Source organism: Rhinolophus ferrumequinum, chromosome 2 (genome assembly GCF_004115265.2).
Source record: "Rhinolophus ferrumequinum isolate MPI-CBG mRhiFer1 chromosome 2, mRhiFer1_v1.p, whole genome shotgun sequence".
Lineage (NCBI taxonomy): Eukaryota > Metazoa > Chordata > Mammalia > Chiroptera > Rhinolophidae > Rhinolophus > Rhinolophus ferrumequinum.
This window is the reverse complement of record NC_046285.1, coordinates 76081891-76106070: the sequence shown is the minus strand read 5'-3', so window position 1 is coordinate 76106070 and position 24180 is coordinate 76081891. Positions and strand designations below refer to the sequence as shown.

General features: G+C 39.3%; 1 protein-coding gene across 2 annotated transcripts; it reads right to left on the bottom strand.

Moving 5' to 3' along the window:
* Positions 1 to 12701: 12701 nt before the first annotated feature.
* Positions 12702 to 23641, bottom strand: SLITRK3 (SLIT and NTRK like family member 3). 2 transcript variants are annotated; one of them, XM_033092316.1, is made up of 2 exons: positions 23482 to 23641; positions 12702 to 17736 (listed from the first exon to the last, which is right to left on the bottom strand). In XM_033092316.1, the coding sequence occupies exon 2, from the start codon at positions 17713 to 17715 to the stop codon at positions 14764 to 14766; it is 2952 nt and encodes a 983-aa protein (XP_032948207.1). In that variant the 5' UTR covers positions 17716 to 17736; positions 23482 to 23641; the 3' UTR covers positions 12702 to 14763. The 2 variants fall into 2 exon arrangements, with proteins under 2 accessions (XP_032948207.1, XP_032948199.1); XM_033092308.1 differs by lacking the exon at positions 23482 to 23641 and adding an exon at positions 22373 to 22720.
* Between the last annotated feature and the right edge of the window lie 539 nt (positions 23642 to 24180).

Here is a 24180-nt window from a genome sequence, read left to right as displayed (position 1 = left end):
AACACAATCAAATGATTCTAGGTAATGTTTATAATGCCCAATAATGCAAGCACCAGGAAAATATGAATTGAGTATGAAAGATTATTCATAGTTATGAAGGCATCTTTGTTCATTTGTTTGATTTCCTTCTACCAACGTACATGTACCCACCTTCCATCTAAGAATAGTAGCATAAGTTTTTATTTTTAATATTTAGTATGTATACAACTCATTTCCTATTTTCATATCCAGTAGCACATTGAAGCTGCCCTTTAGTTCCTCCTTGATTTCAAGGCACATGTAGAATGAGCACACCACAAGATTAAATATAAACAATACGATTCCAATCAGAATAGCTTATCATTAGCATAGAGGCTAGATACCTGCCAACGTTTGTACAATCAGGTAATCGGCAAAGTCTGGGTCATTTGGCTATGTACAGCACAAAGAAAGTGTCCCACAGCATCATGAATAGATACCTCCCTTTCTTATCCTGAAGATTCCTCACTGTTTTGGCTCAGCTAGATTCAACTTCTATTATTTTGCTCTGGATAAAACTTATGTTAGGATCTAAAATATTTCACCATCCTGCATAGGAAATTAAGGGTAATCCCTCGTTGTTGGCATATGAGTCTTCTCACAATCTCTGACTTGAAGGCAATGGTTTAATATGGATAAAGGCAAGGCACAGTATAATTGTATCTTTATAGCATCCTTGAGCCTTTTCCAGCATAGGGATCTACTAAATATTTCTATCAAAAGTGACTTCTGTTGCTAAATTCACCATTCTTATCCTCATAATATTTATTGTTAATACTCTGAAGAGCACTGTGGTTAAGAATGGATTCAACATAGGAAATCACATTGCTTATAAGGATTTTTTACTTTAGAATTTCATTATTACATTGATGTGATTTTCCCACTGAGCAGGATCTTGAATCACAAAATTATATAATCTCTCCTCCAAAGTTCTTGGTATTCATTTAAGCCCTTCTCACTGTGGCCCCAATTTGCCTTACTAATCTCATCTTTAACCATTCCCTCCAAGTCACTAAACCTCTCATTTTCTTAACATTTGATGCCCTTTATGCCCTATGCCATTGCCGAACTTGTGTAGTACCCCCTCAAGTTGACATCTTATGGAACAGCCCCTTGTACTATAGCGTTCTTAGGTAGGACCCCAATTCAGGATAGAGGAGAATGGGAATGTTATATGCATTCCCTTCTGCAGCCCCAAACAATCCCTGACGTATCTAGTTTACATTCCCATTGGATAGGTCTCTGAAAACACTTCACAAAGAAAAGAACTAAACAGGAATGTCTCTGTCACAGTTACCTTCATAGATAGTTTCTTTGCAACCCGAAGCAATACTGAAACTACTTCCTGATGATAATGATAGTGATGTTGATGATGACGATGATGATGATAAATATCTAGTAGTGGCTGTTATTTATTGAGCACTTACTATGTGGCAGCCATTGATTTAAATGTTTTACATATATTATTGTTAATACTCATATCTTAACAAATCCAAAATGAAACTCATGATTTACCTTATATTCCCATTCTACCCTCCAGTCATCCTGTCTTAATAAAAGTTACCACCATCCATTCAGTTCTTCAAGCCAAAACTCGAAATCATCCTTGATTCTTTCCTTTGCTTCATGACTCATATTCTTTCAGTAATGTAGCCCATTGTTCCTAGTGGCAGCATATGTTTCACATCTACTTCCTTCTGTCTTCACTGCTGCTAGCTAATCCAGGCCACCAGTATCTTTAGGCTGAAATATGGGGGGAGGGGGAATGATAAAAGCAACACTGTTAAATGCAATGTGATTCCTGGGTTGAATCCTGGGACAAAAAATGGACATTAATGGAAAAAATTGCTGAAATCTAAATAAAATTTGTAGTTTAATAGTATTATACCAATGTCAATTTCTTAGTTTTTACAAATGTACCATCATCACGTGAGATTTTAATGTTAGGGGAGCCTGACTGAAGGATATACAGGGAACTCTCTGTACTATCTTTGCAACTTTTCTGTATATCTAAAATTATTGAAAACAAAAATTAAAAAAAAACAAAAAACTTTTCTTAGCTGACATCCTAGTCTCCTTCAGTTCATTCTTCACAGCAGCAAGAATGATCTATTAATAATATAAATCTGACCATATAACTTAAAGAGTTTAAGCAGCTCAAAAAGATTAAAACAATCTGTCCAATATTATATAGATATTACTAGCTGAACCCAGATCTGACAGGATTCGTTGTCTGAAGAATTATACTACTGGGTTCTCTATGTAAATTCAGCACTTGCAAGGAAGAATTCAATGTCTGCCAGCCTTGCACATATCCCATTCATGGTTTAAATTAGGTCTGATTGAAAATCCTAATATCAGTACCAACTAAACCAGGAGCATGAGGAAGTGTCCTTTATGCCTTTCAGCTACAATTCAGTTTAAAAGTTTTGCGATGATGCATGGTTTGAGATTTTCTCAAGGTATGAAAAAGGTTCATCCTGTGAAGGTATTGGAGTTGTGACAATTGCCTTCACAATGATGACTTACAGGGATGGACATTCAAAAGGATACACTAGCAGGATGGTCATTAGCAGAGGTCCCGCATTCTGAATATGGGACTTCATTCTCCCCTTTCTTATGAAGCAATAGCTGGATCTTGAAGACATTCTTCTAAAGTTTAGCCTCATCTCACATTCTAGAGTATAGTAGAGAACGAAAACTTTAAAAAAAGGGCACAGTCTCCCTGGTCACCTGAGCCAGGTGCTCCAGGTGTATTTCTTGTGTGGATTGTGTGTGCCCTCCTGTTGTAGTTGAGCATTGGTTGCTGTTTGTATGTCAATTGGGAGGGATTGACCCTTGGACTGATTGATTATGAAAATTGGCATGACTACAGTGGAGGAACTACTGCGTAGGCTGACCCTACAGAGCAGGATTTGCTTTAGCAGGACTCACCCAGTCTGCCCTTTCGGTGTTTTCCTGCAGTGGCATCTGGGTGGTGCTCGGGCTAGGTCCAAAGCCAGCAACCAGGTGTGCCAGCCTCAGGGAATCCTGAGAGATTCCCTGTCACAGCCAAGTTCAGCTGCAACCTCTGCCCTGCCCAGGGCCACCAGGCATGCATCGCAAAACAATCTACAGATGGCAGCTACCTGTGCTGGGTTTGGAGGTGCCTCCCAAAGCAAGCCATGAGCTGAGGCTGGCTGTTGCTAGCATTGGGCTAAAGGTTGATCATCAAGAGGTATAGGGCACGCCAAAGCCAGATGATGCTTGTTTGGGGTTTGTGAACCTTTGAGAGATTTTAGGAAATTCCATAGCTTTAGCCAAGACAGGCTGTTTGTATGGAAAAGCCACTGGATACATCTTGGGTGTGCCCGAAAGTTGGCTGGGGCAGTGTCTCAGGGAATCACCAGCAAGGTGAGAATACTATTAGCCAGGTTTATGGAGACTCAGCTTTAGTGGCCATCTGCATCTGCACAATCAGAGGGGGAAGGCAGGGAGGGAAAACAAAGAAACAATGGCTTCTGCCAGCAATTCTATCTGAGAGAAAACTGCCCTCTCTCTGAAGCCAGACAATTGAATTCAAAAAAAAAACAAAAAACAAAAACAAAAACTTCAAGAATTTTCAAGCTGTATTATCATAGCCTATCATTTTAGTTTTTGGACAAAAAAGAGCTCCAGTAACCCAGGTCCTGTTTTCATAAGAGAAAGGCATTTAACAGTGAGACTTATTATCTCTGGTTATCTGTGGGATCATCTTTAGATTTAGTTTTCTATTAAACCATAGTAGCTTTACTTGGACAAAAAGATGAGATTATAAGCTGCAATAGTCTTTTCTTACCCAGTCATCACTTCACCTGATAATATCAAGAGGCAGAAGAAATCTAAATCCCCATAATATTTATTTAACAAAGATTTGTAGTTGTTGGCATTCTTCAAAACTATTTTTTGTTTGTTTTTGACACTAATCTTTTAAGATAAAAGCATAATCCATAATGAAATATTACTGACTCAGAGCAGAATCTACATACCACAATGATAGGAGATTCTATACTACTTAAAACAATTCTGATACCACAATTTCAGAACTATAAATGATCAAACAAAAGTACATTTTAATAGACTTTCTAAAGGCTTTATATTTCTTAGATATCAATATTGTATAAAGTTCCAATAAAACATATACTTTGTAAGTATTTTTAAGGCATGGGAAAGTTTTCCTTGGGAGTTATTAATTATTACCATATCTACCCTCAGTATAACATCATGATTTTACACCACTGGTTTGTTTTTTTCAGAAAATTTCTAGTTGAAATATTTACTAACTTTTACAGCAGGTCAATATATGAAACTCAATCCATGTCTCCGTTCATAGTTTTTGTAAGTTGTATATTAACTTTTTAATATATTGTAATAGCATTTTTATTAATGGAAATAGTTATAAATGCATGTGAGATATTGATACATATATCTATACTTATGAATATTTTACATTAAAATTCCAATATATTAAATAATCCTAAAATAAAATATTTTTTAGATTTTAATTTTATGTAAGCCTACTTTATGTTTGAAGAATTTATTATCCCTACATCCCTGAGTCTATTGACTATCAAGATACTCTTAATTACTCTTCTAAAACATACTGGGCTACCTGCAATTTATTTGCTTTGACAACAGTTTGAAATTCTGCAGTCCATTTTTATGGCATCTTCTTGAATACTTGAATTATATTGTACATACATTAAAATATGTAAATGTACAGTTTAGAATCTTTTTGTACTAACAGAATTAAAGTTCAAACACAGGTATGGTTCAAGGACAACATAAAATGCCAACAAAATTATACAATTTTAACACAAAGTCAAACATCCAAGACAGCTAAAGTATGGCACCACAATGTCAAGCTTCCAGATACCCAAAAGGGATTCTGAATTTTCACATGGCTATCTATAGTTTTAATGAAAATAAATAAAGTAAATGTCTGCAGCTTATAAAAATATGTATGTCTTTGTATTTGTCTTAAATGTTTCTTATTGGGCTAAATTTATCATCAATTAAACTCTCATTGATTATTATATCCTTTGGTAAAATAGATGAAAAATGATCGTAGCAGCATTTCAAGATTCAAACTTTCTCTCTCTCTCTTTACGTTACCTAAGTGTAGAAAATGTGTTTAGCTATGCATTAAAATTTGGATCTTTCAAGGTAATATTTTATATAGTTATTCATAAGATCATCAATTTAGTTCTTGATTCATCATCTAATTTTACCTCATCTTCTTCCACAACAGGATCAGTGACTGAAAAAAAGGATTAGTCATATTCTGTCACTCTAAATGTGAAATCTTGTACATTTGACCAGTATAGAAGAGATAACAATATTTTATACTGAATATCTAACTAAAGAAAGGTATTTATCTATCTAAAATTCCAGTAGAATTTTCAGTAAAGTGGTAGAACCTTCAGTTAATCAATTATAAGAGAGGATATCAACAAAGCCTATTAAATCATTGCCCTTATTTGTAAACATTTAAGCAACTGAGCATAAGCTTCACTAATACCACATTTGCATACTACTTGGCATGTTCCTTTCTCTGCTTTAACTGCTAATGAGAAGGATAAAACTAAGGTTTATAGCTCCTTTTTTTTTCTCCCTTCCTTCCTTCCTTCCTTCCTTCCTTCCTTCCTTCCTTCCTCCTTCTCTCTTTCCCTCCGTCCCTCCCTCTTTCCTTTCCTCCCTCGTCCTTTCTTCCTTCTTTTCCTCCTTCCTTCTTTCTTTCCTTCCTTCCTTCCTTCCTTCCTTCCTTCCTTCCTTCCTTCCTTCCTTCCTTCCTTCTTTCCTTCCTTCCTTCTTTCCTTCCTTCCTTCTTTCCCATCTTCCCTCCTTTCTTTTGCTCCCTCCCTTTTTCCTTCTTTCTTTCCTTCTTTCTATTTGTTTCTCCCCAGAGACATATTCATACTACCAATTTCCTTAGTCTTATTTCCTTGAGGTCAATGTGTACAAGTATATCACTAATAAAGAAATCCAAGAAAAGTGAAACAAGTTATTACATTTCCCATACTGTAACAGTTCTTACCACCTCTGTCACACTTCAGACTCCTCCATCACTTTTCATCCTTTCTCTGGGTTACATACCAAAGAACTATCAATTTTTGCAAGAACTCGTAGGATTTACATATGTTAAAACTTTGTTCATTCATTTAGTCAACAAATATTTATTTTGTGTCTATTGTTAAGGCTGGGTGTCAGAAACGATGGGAAGAAGGGTAGTAATGTTGCTAGTCTAGAAACAAGATAGGATCCATGGAACTCAGAAATTTGATCATAATCCATTTCCCATAGCTTAAAAATATGGTCCTAGACACTGGGCTACAAAACACCTTGAAGACAGTCTCTGTTCTCAAGTATTTACAATATAATTAAAAAACCCAGACTTCTTGGCACAGACAGGAAAGTGACTGAAGGACACTTAAGGTAAAATATCCCAAGATACTCAAATCAGAATAGAGTATATGTTGTGTATAACTATTTGAGAGAATATTCAGAATTTAGTTTACTATATCAGTAATGGCCTAACAGGATGGAGGAAATTTGAAACTAAATTCTGATGCTCATAGGAGATGTGTGTTTTCAGAAAATAAAAGAACCACAGTGATTTGTACAAACATGGAAATTATCAAACAACATACTGAAAGATAAAGTATTTGCTAGGTTTCCACTAAAGATAACTTGCTAAGGACCATAGTTCCCAAAGTAGGGGTTGATGAGTGGGCAAATCATAATTATTTCAGTCACTTTTTCCAACTGACTACACATTATTTTCTCTCTCTTCATTTTCTGTTTGCAACATTTCTTTCTTTTATTCTGTGACTCCCCCGTGTAGTGGGGGAGAATGGATCTGTTTATGTTGCAGTTAGGATAGGCAGAGTAGTTGGCTAAAATGTTCCCCAGAAAGAATATCTCTATGCCTCCTTCTATAAGACAAACGGATTTATTGAAATGTTACCTTATTATTATTTTTTAAAATGAGGTTGGAGTATTATATGTAGTGTCTCAGAGTTGGGTAGCCATGTTTCAATTAACGTGAGGAAGAGGTGATTCATTGCCAAACTCAAGCCCGTTTCCTTTAACAAATAAAACATTAGCAGCTAGATTTTATATATTGCTCAGCATTCCACTCTATATCTTAACCTATTTTGAACCTTAAATTAAACCTTTCTAAAATGACATCTCTGCAATAATGCATTATGCAAACTGTCACTTATTTGATAAAGATATTAGTAAATAAAATATATATCCAGAATTCATTTAAGCAATGTTCAGCTATCAGTTATCTACATTTATAAGGAGAAAAGAGTATATGATCCAAATTAAGGAATAATTTTAACATCATTTATACTGTTAAAATTCAAATAATAAATACAATAGAGGAAAATTTTGCAACAAATAAAAATGTTTTAAACTACATATGTTTGGTTCTGGAAAGTAGTGTCTCTGAGTGATACTACATGATAAATTACAGTCAATTTTTGATAAATAATTAAGTTTTCTTAAGTAAGTATTAATAATCAGGTTAAATTCCTTAAATGAATTCTGGTAAGAGGCTCAGGAGAAAGTTACGTTAATGTAACCCACAAATTTAACAAGGGGGTAATAAAGAGTTCTTATTTGTACAGGAAAAACTACTAAGTTAAAAAAGAAAGAAAAAAGAAGACTTCATAATTCATTTTATACACCTATACCATGAATTAAGGCAAGTGTTTTAATATGCATTGTTACCTCAGTTTATCCTCGTGATTTCTTTTGCATTAGAATTTACTGTTAATTACAGTTGGTTCAGTTACTGTTAAGGTTTGATTTCATGTCCAAATGACTATGTTAACAGATGATAATTGAAGTGGCTTAGAATCACATTGAAAGATACAATAAACCAATAGTGGATTTAAATTCTTCCACAGATAGAACACCAAAAGGTTAATATGTTAATCTAGTTTAAACTTCCTCCATTAAACCTTTATCAAATGGGCTTCAGAAAGGGAGAGCATTATCATTCTTTCCCCTTCTCTTTCCATTGTTCTCATTGTTGAGGAAGGTTTCCTGAAGAAAAAGTGAGACATTCATGGACCTAATTATTCCAGAGACAGATGGCTTATACCTGTTACCATTTTCTATACCCACCTCCCTTTTATTGCCAGTTAGAAAAGGAAAATATCTAATGAACTGTTAATTAGAAATAGATTTCACTTTTGAATCCAAATCTGGTGAAGAAGAGCACAAATAGGGGGAAAAAAATCCCAACTCAATTTAATACATATAAAACATCTGATTTAGATAGACTTTAGGGGTTTTTTTTGTTTTTGTTTTTGTTTTTTTTACCCAATTGCAGTATATATTTAATAGTTTTCATATTGACAGACTTGTTTTTATTTTAAAGTTAGTTACCACAGCTTCTCCCCCCACCCCGAAAGAAGACACTTTAAGATAATTTGTTTTACCAGAATTCTGTGGGAGGCAAAAAAAAAAAAGAATTCCAAGCAACAATATAAAAGCTGAATAGTCAGAAAGTTTACACTGTAACTAGGGGAAAACTACTGAAAATGTGTAGATTCCAGTAAAAGGAGGTGGTATTAAATACAAATATTTTACACTCTTATTTTAATTTTAATTACAACAGTATTTTGTATGCCATGGCAAAGACGAAGGACATTTTAGAGGAGGAAAAGCAAGGCATTGAGATTTTAAAGAAAGATTCCATATTTTTAAAACATTTGTCGATTTTCTCTTGATTTCCAGAAGTGGTTCTAGTTTTATTATTATAGGTTCTGACTTTTTTTCACCAGACTTCTAAATGATTTCACAGTGAAGCAAGATACGTTGAATTATATCTCTGACTAGGTATAGAGATTAGTGAATTGGACATTTTATTATTGGGTGCAAGTATTCTCATCAATCCCTGATCTTTCCTTGGCATCTCCTTTGAGCTCAATGAATGTGCCCTTTGTCCCAAGCGTATCTGGTACTGAGTCAGAAACAGAAGTAGAAACAGGGCTGTTAGGAATAGTGAAAGGAATAGGGCCAGGAGGGAGAAGGTGACTTCTTTCTATCCCTCCACACAATCATGATATCTTTGTTAAACCATCTTTTTTCAGCACTAATTTGCCACCCCCGGGTTAGGGAATTTATGCTCTTGTTTTAAATAGTACAAAAAATCATTATGTAGTGTTCCATTATCCAAATAAACTTTAAACTTACAAGTTTGTAGTAAAATATGTAAAAGCATAAAAGCCCTGTATTCACATATAATACAGTATTGGTAATATGGTACCTTTCACCATCAAGAGAACAAACTGATGATTATTACAACTGAATTAAAATGAAGAATTAAGATTTCTTTTACCGGTTATCATCACAGTCTTTTTTTTATAAAACTCATCTGATTTTGATACAATTTAATGCATTGCAACCTCTATTAATTCACTGTACTACTCATCTTATAAACAAGTAAATGAACTAAATACACTAAAATAACATTTAATTAGTTGTGCAGGGCCTTTTTGTCACTGGGTGGTAATGATGAAAGCCTTCTTTATACTAATGTTCTTGTCTGTGTTTTAATGTTTAAAGATAGTATTAGGATTGGATTAACCACACATTTATTATACCTCTTTGGCTATATATCTTTGCAGCTCACCACAATTATTATTTTTTATTAGAACTTAAAAATCATATGAAAAATCATCTGTATCAATACAATCAGATTATCAAAAATATGTATGTTATTTTCAGGTGTAAATATTATCAGAATTAAAGAAGGTAGCCAAACCAGTACCGCTTCACAACTAGCAACTCCTGTTGTAAACCTGCTTTTTTGAATTGAAAATATTTCCCCTTCAATTTAGATTTTGGAAGAACATATTAAAATGGCCATCTTTGTTTATTATTACTACTGTGGTTATACAGTTTAAATGAAGGATTACATTAAAGGAAGTAAAATAGGATGATGAATATTTAAACAGTTCCTTAGATACTCATATTTACCTTCAAGATTTCACTTTTTCTGCATACCTAGATAAATTATAAAGATCTTGTCAATAAATCTACTGAAATTGTTTCACCTGTAAAATTTATTCTAGAAATAGAAAAATGAAAAAGGAGCACTTGTTTTCCATTTGACTTATGTTGCATATTTGTAAGAAATTAGTTTCTTTATAGTCAGGACTTAGAATAAATCACAATTTGACTGAAATTTGTCCCCTATAACTTAAATAATAAAGTGAACTAAATTGGAAGATAAAACAACTTTTAAAGTCAGAAATGTTAATTACAGTGTTACTTTTTACATGTATCTATTCCCAAAGTGAAGATTCATAATTTCATCCAGCTTCACTTGAACAGTTAGCTAGACAGAAGCAAGGAAAATAAATGAAACTGATGTTAGATATGTTATACATGTGAGAAGAAAATGTCTTATTTACATGTAAGTATAATCAAGCATATATAAACTATATACATGTATATACAGTGTATATACATATACAATAGTACTATATATGTATACACACACACACACAATTGCCCAATCATACATGTGTTATTGCTCCTATTACTTTTAAAAGGCCGACAGTATATTAAACAAAACACATATGGTGAAATTAGTGATAGCTGTTTATGCTCTGTTCACCTGAATTTTCACAGTTGAGGATTTTGAGCTAAGTATAAGTTAAAATGCCTAAACTCAAATTAAACTAGCTCAAATCACTTAAGATGGAGTGTTCTTTTACTACTTTTTCCTCTTACATTATCTTTACTTGTTATAGTCATATGTCTCACATTTTGTGAAGCATTTCATTAATGTGTCCTTTGTCATAGCCATTTACAAAAATGCAACATGCATTGGCTTAGACAACATAATTGCAAAAGGATAGGACTGTAAACACAATGAACTTATACTAAATGAATCAAAATAATGAGTGTTAATAGTTGAAGTCCTTATGCTCTTCAATCGCATTATCAATTTTCATAATGCTAAACGCAGATATTATTTTCAGATATCAAGGGTTTGAAATTAACACGCCTAGGTGGGGAAAAGAAAAACTTAAGCTCATTTATTAAACTTTTCTTATAATCTCTCTCTCTCTCAGAACTTTTATTTAAAATATGGTTGTCATCATCCTTATATATTATTTTAGCATTTTACAGTTAGGTAAGATAATATAACTTTTTAAATAAAAACATAAAAGCATTCACATAAATAATATGTATATGATAAATATTAAAACTATTACTGAATCAAATTAATATTTCACTTTCTGTTATGTTCCACTCACCATCTCATAGTTAAAAGAACATTACATTTTATTATTTTCAAATATTATTAATATAATTTATAATAAAATAGCAAATATCTGTCAGATCTGAGTCTGCTTCAGTCGAATTGACCATCACTATGAACTGAATTAATAAGCTACCTTTTTCTCAAAAAGAATCATTTACTGCAGCAAAAGCATGGAACAAATCCTAATTAGAGTACCTATATTAATACCAATAGCACTTAAGAAAACATATCTGGTATTATAAATTAAAGTTAACTTAAGTAATTCTAATGCACAGTGAAAATAAGTGGCCTACATAAGGGGGTAGGAAAGTCTATGGAAGCAAAAATTCCTTTAATACAAAATTCCATTCTCATATAAATTTATTTTCACTAAATAAATTTATTCCTCACTCAAAGGTAAAATTACTACCTATATTTAAGACAGTCTTACATTCTGTATTTAATAAATAAAATATAAACATTGTAATTGTCAAGTTATATTATAATTTAATACGGTTTGGACGCTCATTTTTCAAGTGTGGACAGCACCAGGATCGTCAGGGATCACACTTGAACCTGCTCTGTGCCATGTTAAGAATGTGTGCACATTTATCAAGGAAATGATTATGGTTAGAAGTAGCTATCTAGCTTTGCACTTTGAGTTTTTATTATGCACAGCTTCCTGCTATTCACCAAAATACTACTTAATTAAGAGGAAGGGGGACATGATAAGTCACTAGTTTAGAGGGACTTCATAGATCAGGTTTTCAAACACTTGTAGTTTTGTACTGACTTTCTGTGCCTTAGAAAGTGAAGGAAGTGAAGGAAGGAAGAATGTTTAAAAATAAGGAAAGTGAGATAACTATGAAAAAGGTGTCTTATGTGAAGGTAAAAAGAAAAGGAGAAAAATAAACAAAAAAGAACAATGACACCTGTTTAATAGTGGTTCTGATTCTCTTGCATATGAGATATATTTCCATATTGTATGCAGAGAAATAGTGAATCATGACCATGGGTTTTTCTTAATCTGAAGTAATTCCAAAATATACTTCAAATAATGGAGGACAGAAGTTTCAGAAACAATGTGCCAAATGCAAGGTAGCCCTGAAAAGTTGCATTTTTATACTGATATACTTGTGTTTTAATTGTATGCATACACCTATGTTGATACTCATGTAGAATTAATCAAGAGATGTATAAATATGTTCTAGACATTCATGGGCTTTTTTTCAAGTTCAATGCCTTAGTTTTCTATGAGTTACACAGCTTTAGAAGCTGCTAGTTTCCTTTATTATGGGGGGGAAATATGATGTAAGGCATCTGACTTGTGGTGAATTACATTCAACACAATGATAATTTCTACTAAGGGTAGCTTGAAGAAACTAGCAGAGAACACTGCACAATTCTGCAGCTACAGTCGGTGAATCTCTGGAGCTCTGCTGCCCTCTAATGGCATAATGAGATAAGTGCCTGCCCAAAGCGCTCTATCAGTTCAGTTTCACAAACAAGATACTGGCACTTTAAAAATCTGATTTTCTTTGGTTTTGCTCACATGTAAATGAGTTATAACTTGGATTATTATTAGATTAATTTTTAACCATCATTTTGATGTCATACAGAAACAAAAACTCATTCGACATCCTCTGTCTTATTTCAAGCATGACTGGGGCAACTTGCGGTAGTAAGTGGTTAGAAAAAACAGTAGCTAAATATCACAATGACAAATTTCACAGATAACAGAAATTTGAGAGTCAAATTGGCTCTAAGGCCTTAGATTTTGATTGGTGTGTGTATGTGTGTGTGTGTAATTTTAGTGCATGTATTTTTAAAGAATAGCAATTTTTCCTTTGTTATTTACTGTCTTAAGATGCATGGATCCTTGATTTCCTCCTCTTAATTAATCCTGTATTTCTTAACAATCTAGTTACTTTACTTTTTTTCCCAATTGCATCCTGCCTAGGAAAAACGGTGCATCACTGGGTTACTAAGTTAGAAATACATAATAGAAAGAGAAAAGAAGTATAAATCAGATTTTTTTTAAGTCCCAAATTGCATCCTGGCATGGGATAGGGGTGGTAGGTTATAAGATTTATCAACATCACAGTGCATAAAACTTGTTAATAAACTAGCCTTCTGTATAACAAGTAAAAGAAAAATGTTTGTTTTTAATGGGAGCATGAAAGGCATGGCATAGCTGCAATTTAAGGTTCAAGCTTTGTATCCTCTATATATAATGTATTATGTTTTTCAAAAACTTTTTATTAGGAAAGCTATACCAGACGCATAATCACTATACAATGATTAAACATTACCTTTACAATTTATAATCACTGAAATTACAGAATAAATATATGCACATTTCTTTTGAATCTTTGTGTGTGAGAGAGAAAACATTAAAAGTGCTTCCTACAAAGCTGTTAGTGATATATACCCAGTTGCTTTTTTATTTTTTTGTAATATTATATATATATGTATATATATATAAGAAAGTGCAGATGTTTTCCAAAAAATCTTGGCATCAGGATGGAGTGTCACAAAGAGGATGCTCATCCCTAGGTGTGTGCCTCCGGCTGTTAAACCACCAGGCCTCCACTTCAGTAGGATCCAGCCTAGAATATGACTTTCCCCGAGTGGTAGGAGAGATGTGAGCTGTACACTAGGGGTGAAGGGAAGGTGGAGCTATGAAGAGGTGACAAATGGATCAAACCCAAACTAATTAGATTGAATTGAATGGGAGTGGGATGTGTGTGTGTGTGTGTGTGTGTGTGTGTGTGTGTGTGTATGTGTACTGGCACCAGAAGCAAGAGGCTGCGGGTTTAGGGACCTAACTGTGTGCAGGGATTTGTGATTTGCTTGTGGGTATATGTGTGAGGAAAAAGAAAAAAGAGTGGGTGAGAACATTCGAGCAAGACCCGCCCCCTCCCTCCCCGTCTTGCAGTTTCCAGGCATGCAGCAAACTGCATTGTTAATACATGTACAGAATCTGTGCCATGATGGGAAGAGGAAAGAGAGCCACGGATGTCAACTTGTTTTCTCCCCTCCCTGTCAAACAAAACTACAACTGAAAAAAAGTTACTGAAAATTAAAAGACACATTGAATTTTACTTAATTAGGATCAATACAATGATCCCCAATACACCTTATACATGGCACAGTCAAAGTCTCAAGTTTCAGTATAAAAAAATAATGATAACATTTGCTGGCAAAAGTCTGCGAAGGCACTTCATTGATTAATTATCTGAGTATGGCCCTTCCTCCAAATCACATCTGGGAGGGGAGCACACACATCTGTATTTTCTAGTTATCATGCGGTTTCAGTTCTGTTCAGGGCAGGGACGTTTGTGAGAGTGAAGTTATTGGGACAAGTGTAAAGGGAGCAAGGGATATATTTCTTTCATTTTCCTTTTCTTTTGAGAAAAAAAAAAGCACTAATTAATTTTTTTCTTTTTCTGTTAGAACCTATATGCTGTCTTCTCCAGGACTTCGAGGTAATCCGGCTTGGTTTGAAGTTTGGCCCTTAACTCGAGGTAATCACTTTTTTGGGTTTGGTGGTCTGTGAAGCCCTTTCCAGCCGAGAAGAGAAGGGTTTCTTTGAGCCTGGCATCCTGCTGTAAGTCTGGGTATTGCATGCCAGGAGGGTGGACGTGCAGTTCCTTTAATTTGGGCACTGTGCCATAGAGACAGTCCACGAATCCCACTGTGCAGGGAGCTGGCTGTGGCCTCTCTCGGTCTAGTAGTACACTGCCACCACCACAGCCTCCCCCGGGAGGAAACAGCACCACCCCACCGTTCTTCTCATGGTGGCGGAACCCAGCCAAGTCTCCTCCAGTTCCTGCAACTACCCCCGAAACCCCACCAACTGCTGGGTGATGAGGGTGAGGGTGATGATGGTTCACTGTCACTATGGTGTTGAGCTGGGAGCTGGACACTGCCAGGGCCCACTCCTTTTCTTTCTCCAGCAAGGTCCGGTAGTTGCTGTGGTTCTCCTTGGGCGTCTCGACAAACTGCTCACTTCCTAGGAGAACCTGCCCCATTCCCGGCGCTTGTGTGCCCGGGCCCCCACGTTCTGCACTCCCTGCCTCCTGGACTGACGAAACAGCCACTTCCTCTTCCTCACGAGGCTTGTAGATGGGGTTGTTGCACATCTGGGTAACTGGGTGGGGGATGTACTCATACACGTGACCCACGGGAGGGGCCTTCTCTGGGGACGAAAGGGTCGGTCGACCCCCACCTCCACCCCCACCTCCACCTCCACCTCCACCTCCTCCACCATCTTCAAAAAGCCGGTGGCATTGCATCTGGATACCAGTAAGGTCTACACCTTCCTGCCGCTTGCTTCTAAAGGGCAGCTTCTTCCGGCGCCGGCGCAGCACGTAAGCAAAGAGGCCTGCAGCTACGAAGACTGCTGAAAAAAACAGAACCAGCAGGCTGAGAATCAACACAGAAAGTGGCACGGGGCCTCCGGAGGGAGCGAACTCATACGGTGATGCACTTGTTGGCCGGCCAGCAAAGTGAGAATCTCCGGGCTGGGCCGGGGAGGCTCCCGCCGGTGCAGTGTGCAGCATCTCTGGGCAGAGGACTTCCAGCTCGATAGTGCGCACATCACGGTGGGTGAGGTTTTCAGGGCTCCTGCAGAGTACATCCCCGACTACACTGACTGAGCTGATGGTTTCGATCCACTGTTTAAAGGGGACCAGGTCACAGGTGCAGTCCCAGGGATTCTCATTGAGGTCTATCTGGACAATGGCATTCAAATGCTCTAGGACACCAGCCACAGGAAGGTAGAGGAAGTAGTTTTTCCTCAGGTTGAGCCGGGCCAGGGATGTGCCTGCAAAGGCGTCCGTTGGCAGGGTCCTCAACAAGTTATTATTGAGGAATAGTAGCTTCAAGTTGGGCATGAGGCTGAAGGCTGCAGGCTGGATTTCCCGGATGACATTGAACTCAAAGTACAAGTAGTGCAAACTCTGTAGGCCTCGGAACATGCCTGGTGTCAGCTTCTCGATATCATTGCCATTGAGAAAGAGGCTCTTTAGGTTGGGCAAGTTGATGAAGGCCCCATCCTGGACATAAGAAATACGATTGTTCCCGAGATGCAAGAGATCCAACGAAGAGAAATTCCAAAAATCGGAACGGTATATTTTCTGAATCAGATTGCTACTCAGGTACAGTTTCTTGGCATTCAGTGGCCTTGGAAGAAGTTCAGAAATGTTATTAAATCCTCGCTCTTTGCAGTTGACAGTCAAGCCAAGGTCATTGATGTGCAAATTACAGGTACAGCCAGTAGGGCATATGATGGGAATGGGTGGTCTGGTCTGGTAAGGAGCAATGGGAGGTTGGTTTGGACCAGGGTATAAAGCTTGGGATGTGGATGGTGGCCGTGGCGTTCGGGGTTGTTTGGTGGGTTTGGGCTGTTTATTTGAGGACTTGTATTCAACAGAAGAAGCAGTAAAATGGACAGAAGACAACATTGAGGAAGGCTTAGTGGGCCATGCATTCTCCTTGTTCAAAGACAAGTGGGGAATCCCCAAACTAGCCTCCACCTCAGAGTCAGACAACAAAGGACAGAGTTCTGTCTTCCTGATTTCTCGCAGGTCCTTTCCGTGAAAGTGGAAAGGGGTCTCACAGGTGATGTCTCCCACCAGGGCAGTGTAAGGAATACGTTCCAGCCAACTCTTCAGTTGCACAATCTCACATGTACAGTTCCAGGGATTTTCTTCCAGCTGGAGCTCCATCAGGCTCCTGCCAATGTGGTCTAGCATTCCTCGATAAAACAGAACCTTTAACCTATTTCCACGTAAGTCCAGATGGGTTAAGGAGACGGCCTTAAACAAATTGGTTGGAAGCATGGGGATGAGATTATCATTTAAAATCAGAACCCTCAGTTTGCTTAGGTTCCGAAATGCCCCACTCTCAATTCGTTTAATGACGTTGTAATCTGCCTGCAGATATTCGAGACTGTCCAAGCCCAGGAAGGTGTCATTTCTGAAGACATCTAGTTTGTTCTCGTGGAGATAGAGCCTCTTTAAAATCTTAAGACCATTGAAAGCTCCTGTTTGAATGTCCTGCAATGCATTGTTCCCCAGGTTAATGGACACAGCATTATTCAAATGAAGAAAACTGTTGGTGTACAATTTCCTCATCGAATTCCTCTGCAGATACAGTTTAAAAGGTCTGGACCAGAACTCGGTAATCTGACTAATATTTGTAAATCCTTTGTTGTCACAATGTATATGAAAGAGGCTCTCTTTAACTTCACAGTAGCATGGATCAAAGCAGGGCTCATCTATTTCCTCTGAGTCCTCTATCAGGGGAATCGGGGTAGTCCATCCCAGAGCAATTGTGCTTAGAAGAATAATCCACAACATCCTCCCTCTATGAAGCATCTCAGCTATGGACGGTTTCATCCTTCGTGGTTGATTATAAAACTGCAACAGAAATAAAGATGCAGATTTTTAGCTGTTAGTCATATGCACTATTCTAATAGACTCCTACGTGTGGGGTTTTTGAAAAGTGACATAAAAACTTTAGCAATTGTTGAACTGACACTCAAACGACCTATCAACATGCTTAATTTGTCCTACATTTTAAATTTAGGAGACTGAAATATCGTATCACGTGATGACGTTTTCCTGTCATACTTGGTAAAGGGCATATCATACAAACAAAAGCAGCCTTCATTGCAGCTTGTGACAAGCAGGGGAACTGGAATACAGTGATGCCTTCTAGGTTTAGGCAGATGCAGTAATAATGGCAATAATTTGGCCATTACATCTGTTTGCCTGTTAAAACTCACACTAGTATCAGAGGTGCCCATTATAGAGCTGATTGGAATTCTGATGGGGAAAAAAAGAAAAAAAAAAGTTCTTTAAACCATAGGATTCTACTCATAAAAAGACATGATTAAAATAAAAATATTAAAGAATATGATAAGGTATGAGCCCATTGCCCACTACCAGACACTGAGATGTATACAATGATTGATATCTCAGGAAAGCTTCAGATGTCCCTTCAGAAATGGTCACATAATGCTTCATTACGGTTAATGCTCAGTGACACACTGTACCCCCAGCCTCTTCTTCCCAAATACCGATGATTAACACCTTTAATTAATTTCTCTATATGTGTATCACTTGGCTATTTAAACCTTTTAGGAATGATTACCCTTTCTAAAGAACAAGCTCATGCAGTCGTCAGAGCTAAAGATAGTGGCAATTAAAGGATGCTGGACCTGGGAGTGTCTGTATGAGCAGCTTAGTTTGGAATGTGTTGTCTGTGCCTTCAAGATCAACTGAGGAACCCTGTAAAAAGCTGGAACTGGAACGGCAGGTGGCTGGTGAGGGGACAGTTGGGTAGTTAAAGGCAAGAAAGCGGGGACACCTTGATACTTACCTATTGATAAATATCTGTCACATGAAATACATTTCAAGGAAAAAGATCATTCAGTTTTTAATCTGAAGAAACAAATGCAGTGCACTATTCTAATAATACAGAGCTTCCCCTATGGTTCTCTTTCCTTGCCTAATATCAGTATATGAAAATGCACATATAAATAAATTGTAATAATGCAGTTTTATTAGATTGCCCTTTCTGAGTCACTGAAATGTCAATCAAAATTGAATGGTTGTTTTTAATCAATAAAAATAGACCAGAGTTTTTAGCATATATTTTCTCTCCACACTTAGATACATGCATAAAGGAAATATTTAGTTAACCCTCTAACTTAAAACACAATGATATAATTTATAGGAAGAGTGAAAAGAATAAATCTTCACATTCCACTTGCATATAATGCACACAGCTATAAGGAAAGGACAACTAGCAAGAAGGCAAAGAAATCTGCCTCGGGCATGCAATACTCAATTTTTAGAAACAATTAAATGGAGAGAGAGAGAGAGAGAGAGAGAGAGAGAGAGAGAATGAGACTAAGTCGCAGTACCAGTTTGTCTCCCTTATAAAATATTAAAATCTATTTAAGTTCTGTCTTCTTCACCATTATTTTATTTAATATTTTTTTTTCTTGTTTTTGAGGTCCCTGATATTTAGGCAAGAAAGGTTCCAAATGTCTTTGACTTACCTATTTTGCAGGAGATTTTTTTTTTTTTTTTAGCATTGAACATGGAGGGGGGCGGGGGAGGGAGGGAGGCTTGAGTTTAAGGATTCTCTCCCTCTTCCTCCCTTCCTTTTGCTGGAGCTGAAGCAAAGGGGGATAAGAGAGTGGGTTGGGGTGGGGGGCGACTAGGAGGGGAAAAAAAGGCAGCGAGCTTGAGATGTGCTGGGAATGCAATGGGCCTTTCAATGGGCTTCTTTGGGATGCAGAACCGCCGCTTGGCACACTCGGTGGAGCAGGGAGGAGAAGGGGCTGCTGCAGGCTCCCAGCTTCGGCGTCGCTACCGCTGCGGCTGCCGCCGCCGCCTGCGAAGCTGCTCTCGCTGGGTACCGGCAGCACAGCGTTGGGCACGAGGAGGACGGGCGGGAGGAAGGCAGGGAGGAAGGCAGCCTCGACCACAGTGCAGAATCCTGGACTTCGCTTGCGTTGCCTTTTTATTTTAATATGCTCTGTAACCCTGGAACCGGCTATCCACGTCACGAAAATGAGCTCCAAGAAGGGGAACGCGCTCAGCCTGGGTTGGGACCGAGCACTAGGAAGCCCTGACTAGGGGGGAGGAAGGAGGGAGGGGGGGGCGAGAGAGAGAGAGAGAGAGAGAGAGCGAGAGAGAGAGAGAGAGAGAGAGAGAGAGAGAGAGAGAGAAGAGACTGACTGACTTACAGGGAAACATTTCCTTGGTCGGGAAGGTGGAGATGGTGGGGGGAAGGATATAGGCATTTCTTTTTCTTTTCTTAACTCTCAAGGAAACTATCTGGTTGCCTGACTGGTTTGCTCCCTCTAGTTCCCAAAGCTGCATTCTCTACTGTAGACGTGTTCAAAGTACGCCTATCTTTCAGAATGATCCTTTTCACAGCACAGACACTTCTCTCCAAAGATGGGGATAAAGGAAAATTCAGGTCCCCAAAACAGAAGAGCTGAATCTAGCTAATTCTGCTTGGGTGTCCCGAATAAGCTCAGGAAGCCCAGAGATTTGGATAGAGTTTCTCTTGTGTTTTGCTTCGATCTGTTTGCACCAGGAGTCCTTTTGTTGTGCTGCAGCTCAAAACCTTTCCTTTCCCTTGGATTCAACAGTCCTGTTTGCTTCCACCTTTTTAAAAACAGAGACAAGCCAATGCTCTGGAAGGAGATGCAGAACACTTGGGTAACGATGACACATTTCCCTTTCTCCCACAGGGAAAGACCTGGTGGGGGTGGCGGGGGACAGTTGGAATTGTGTGCATGTGTCCAACTATTTCTTCTTGATATTTTGGGGAAGGGGATGGTAGGGAGTTGTGAGATGGGGGTGATTGAGGGAAGATGTTGCAGTATAGAGGGGTCACCAGATCGCTCCAAGAGGAATTTTTAACGGTTCAACTGAAGGTTCTACAGTCCTCCTTGCTGGGGGGAAAAATGCATTTTAGTGGAGTAACTGGATAGGGTTAAGTGCACAGTAGAGGAGTCCTGTTAGTGGGAATTGTGCATTGTCAACACACACACACACACACACACACACACACACACACACCAGTCTTGTCACCAACTCATGGGGAAGGGTGGGACTTTCTGGTTGCTAAAAAACTGGACTGAACCTCAGTTGCCCAAGGGCTCAAAGTTAGCCAGTAGAGATGGCTTTCCATTAAAGCACTTTTTACAAAACCAAATTTCAAAGAAAAGCAGTTTTATGTGTTAATTTCTTTATATATATATATATATATATATATATATATATATATGTCACCAAAGTCAACAGAATGGTCCTTTAATGTCAGTCATAGGAGATTTGCATGATATTTTTGCATTTAAAATGACTGCACAAGCGTTGGCTGCTCCACAATAGCTAAGACTGGAAACAGTGGTCAGAGACTAAGTAAGCAGGTGGGCAGGATTCTCTAATATACTACACCCTTAATAATCCAGACCCACCCTATTTTCTCAGATCTCCACCTACAAGTAGACCAACACCAACAGCCTGAGCTCAGACCAGAGCAATCCCATCTCCCCATCACCAGCTGCCAGCCTCCCCCCACACCCACCCCCCCCACACACACACACCACCTTCTGTACCCAACATGCAGAGGCGGTGACTGTTTCCTGGATCTTATAGCAACCCATGATGCGATGGAATCCAGGGGTAACCGGGAGGCTTCCCTAAGCTTACCAGTGACAGTAAATGACCCTCTCTGCAATCACTCTCTGCTATCTTAAACTGCACCCCCCTAATTTCTTGATTTGGGCTATATCCTAAAGGCTATTTCACACATGTCCTTTTCCTTAATCACAGTATAGCGTGTCTAAGCGAATAGGAAGGGCTCCAAAAGTTGGTTTGAAGGGCCTTAGAGCTCCGAGTTCGTCCGCTTCCTGCTGGGAGCGCCCAGCATCATTTGTCCACGGGGAGGACAAGAAACCCATTCTCCCCAGTGTGCCCGTTTCCCACCTCCTCCTCCCCTTGGCCGGATCTCCGAGTCCACTAATCTCCACATATCTAAGATTAAATGTTCCAATATGGAAGCAAAACGATCTCCCCTAGTTCAAATAATTAAAATGCTGCATCATTCATTTTCTGAAGAGCTCTGAGCCTTCTACAGATCCTTTTCTAATCTGCTGTCGCCAGGCGAAACGCACAATGGGAAATGATTAAAAGCTCCTGCCGTTTTCCTTCTATCTTTTACAACACGAGCGAGCGATCCACTGGGGGAGGGGCCCTTTGCTCTGCCACCTGGCCTATTTGTTGGAGTTACTTACGATTTTCTCCCCCAGAAAAAGGGTCCAAGGATATGTTAGTCTCCAGTACCACTCCTTTTACCATCATCCTTACAGCTAAATGATCCAGTTCAAAAATGCAACTAGCCCCAAGCACCTGTGAGCGTGCAGAAGCCACGGCGGCCAAACTCTAAGTGCTCAACAATACACATCCTACATGCAAGAAATACTGGTTTTAATTAGGCAAAGTAGGAAAGGATGGCGGCGGCGAGTACCTATCCTTGTAGAGCGCTCACGATCTCCGAGGTTTGCTCCTAGGGGCTTCCCTGCGGGAGCTGCAAACTCTCTGGAAGGCTGAATTATATCCATCATGCCGTAGCCTTGCAGTTGTTCCTTCTCCGGCCACCAACTTTTTGAAAGGCCACCAAATCACGCTTGTAATCCATCTAAGTGGTTCCACCTTTGAGACTTGCAGGGAAATGGTCGCTGCATACCAATGGGAGAGCCGAGCGCGCACCTAGCACGGTGATGCCAGTGACAGGGAGCTCACGACCACAGCTCTAAATGCCCTCGAATGCAAGCTGGCAGCCTGTGTCCCAGGGCTGGGTTTGTTTTTCGTTTTTTTTTTTTTTGTTGTTTTTTTTTATTTAAAATCTCGGTGCTCTGGATTCAGTGGTGAGCTTCGCGGTCCCGGAGAGCCCTGGCTTGGCGTCTGTATTCTCTCTCTCTCTCTCTCTCTCTCTCTCTCTCTCTCTCTCCCTCCCTCCCTCCCTCCCTCCCTCCCTCCCTCTCCCTCTCGCTCCCTCTCTCTCCCCTCTCTCTTCCTGAAAGGTTGCCATTCACAGCGCAGTCCCTGCCCGAGGCCTCCTTCGATCTGACATGGGACTAGCCCTTTTCCTCGCCGGGTGTCTTTCCTCTTGATCCTTTGGGTACCTGGGAGTGGGGTTGGGTAGTGTGCAAATGAAAGGAGAAGAGGGTGGGGAGGGGCGAGAAGGAGACAGGAAGGGGCGACTAGATCCCAGATCCTAGCATTGGCCAGACGGTGAAGGGGGTGGGGGGTGGGGAGGAAGGAGAGAAAAAAGAGAAAGAGGCTAGAAATACAACAGTATGGCTGTACACGCCAAATTCGACTTAGATTTGGGGGATCTCAAGCAAAGCACGAAGGTGAAGCGATGCAGTTGGCAGAGAGTGAGCCCCCCTGACAGCTCACGCTTCAAACATCCTCACTTCTCGAGCACGGGAGGGGGCTGGGGAGGAGGGGACCGCGGAACGTTTCAGGCCAAGGAGACGCTCGCGGCGGCAGCATCTTTTAAGACTGACCTGCTTTAAAAGTGCCACTTTAATAGCTTAGGAAATAACTAAAATCGGATTGCACGTTACTTACCAACGTCCGCACCCACACTGGGGACGCCAGGTCGGGTATTAGGAGGCAACATAGAAAACGCTGGGCTGGAACCCGAATGCAAATCCATCAGTTGCCCCCAAATCGCGCACGGAGAGAGAGGCGCTCGGGAGCCCCAGATCAGTCCATCGCCGGAGCCTCCGCCAGCTTGTCCCCCCGCACCCCCGGCCCCTCCTCCGCGCCAACTGTGTAAATCAGCCGCCGCAGTCCTCTCGCCGCGCATCGCAGGCAAATCCCTGCTTAGGAAGCAAGGAAGCAAGTGATATATTCTCTCTCTCTCTCTCTCTCTCTCTCTCTCTCTCTCTCTCTCTCTCTCTCTCTCTCTCTCACATCGGTCACAATCTGGCAGCTCTACAAAGAGAAACCTTGTAAAACTGAGTGACAGGAAGTCAGCATTCTGTATCTGGATTGATTTTAACTTTATTTGCAAATGAGAGGTGGCTGTTTGGAAAATTACAGTCCAGGCCGGAGGGGGGAGGCGGGGTGATCAAATTAAGAGCATCTGAGCTATATTGGTGGGAGTGATCGCTAACCGCCTCCTAGAAGCTGTTTCCAAGTGACTGGCAGTAGTCCCCCCACCTTCATGATATATAGGTGACAATTTGAAAGTACATATATTTCCTCTTCTTTTTACACTACCTAAGAGGGAGGAAAATAAAACTGTAGGGTGAGAGGTCTGGG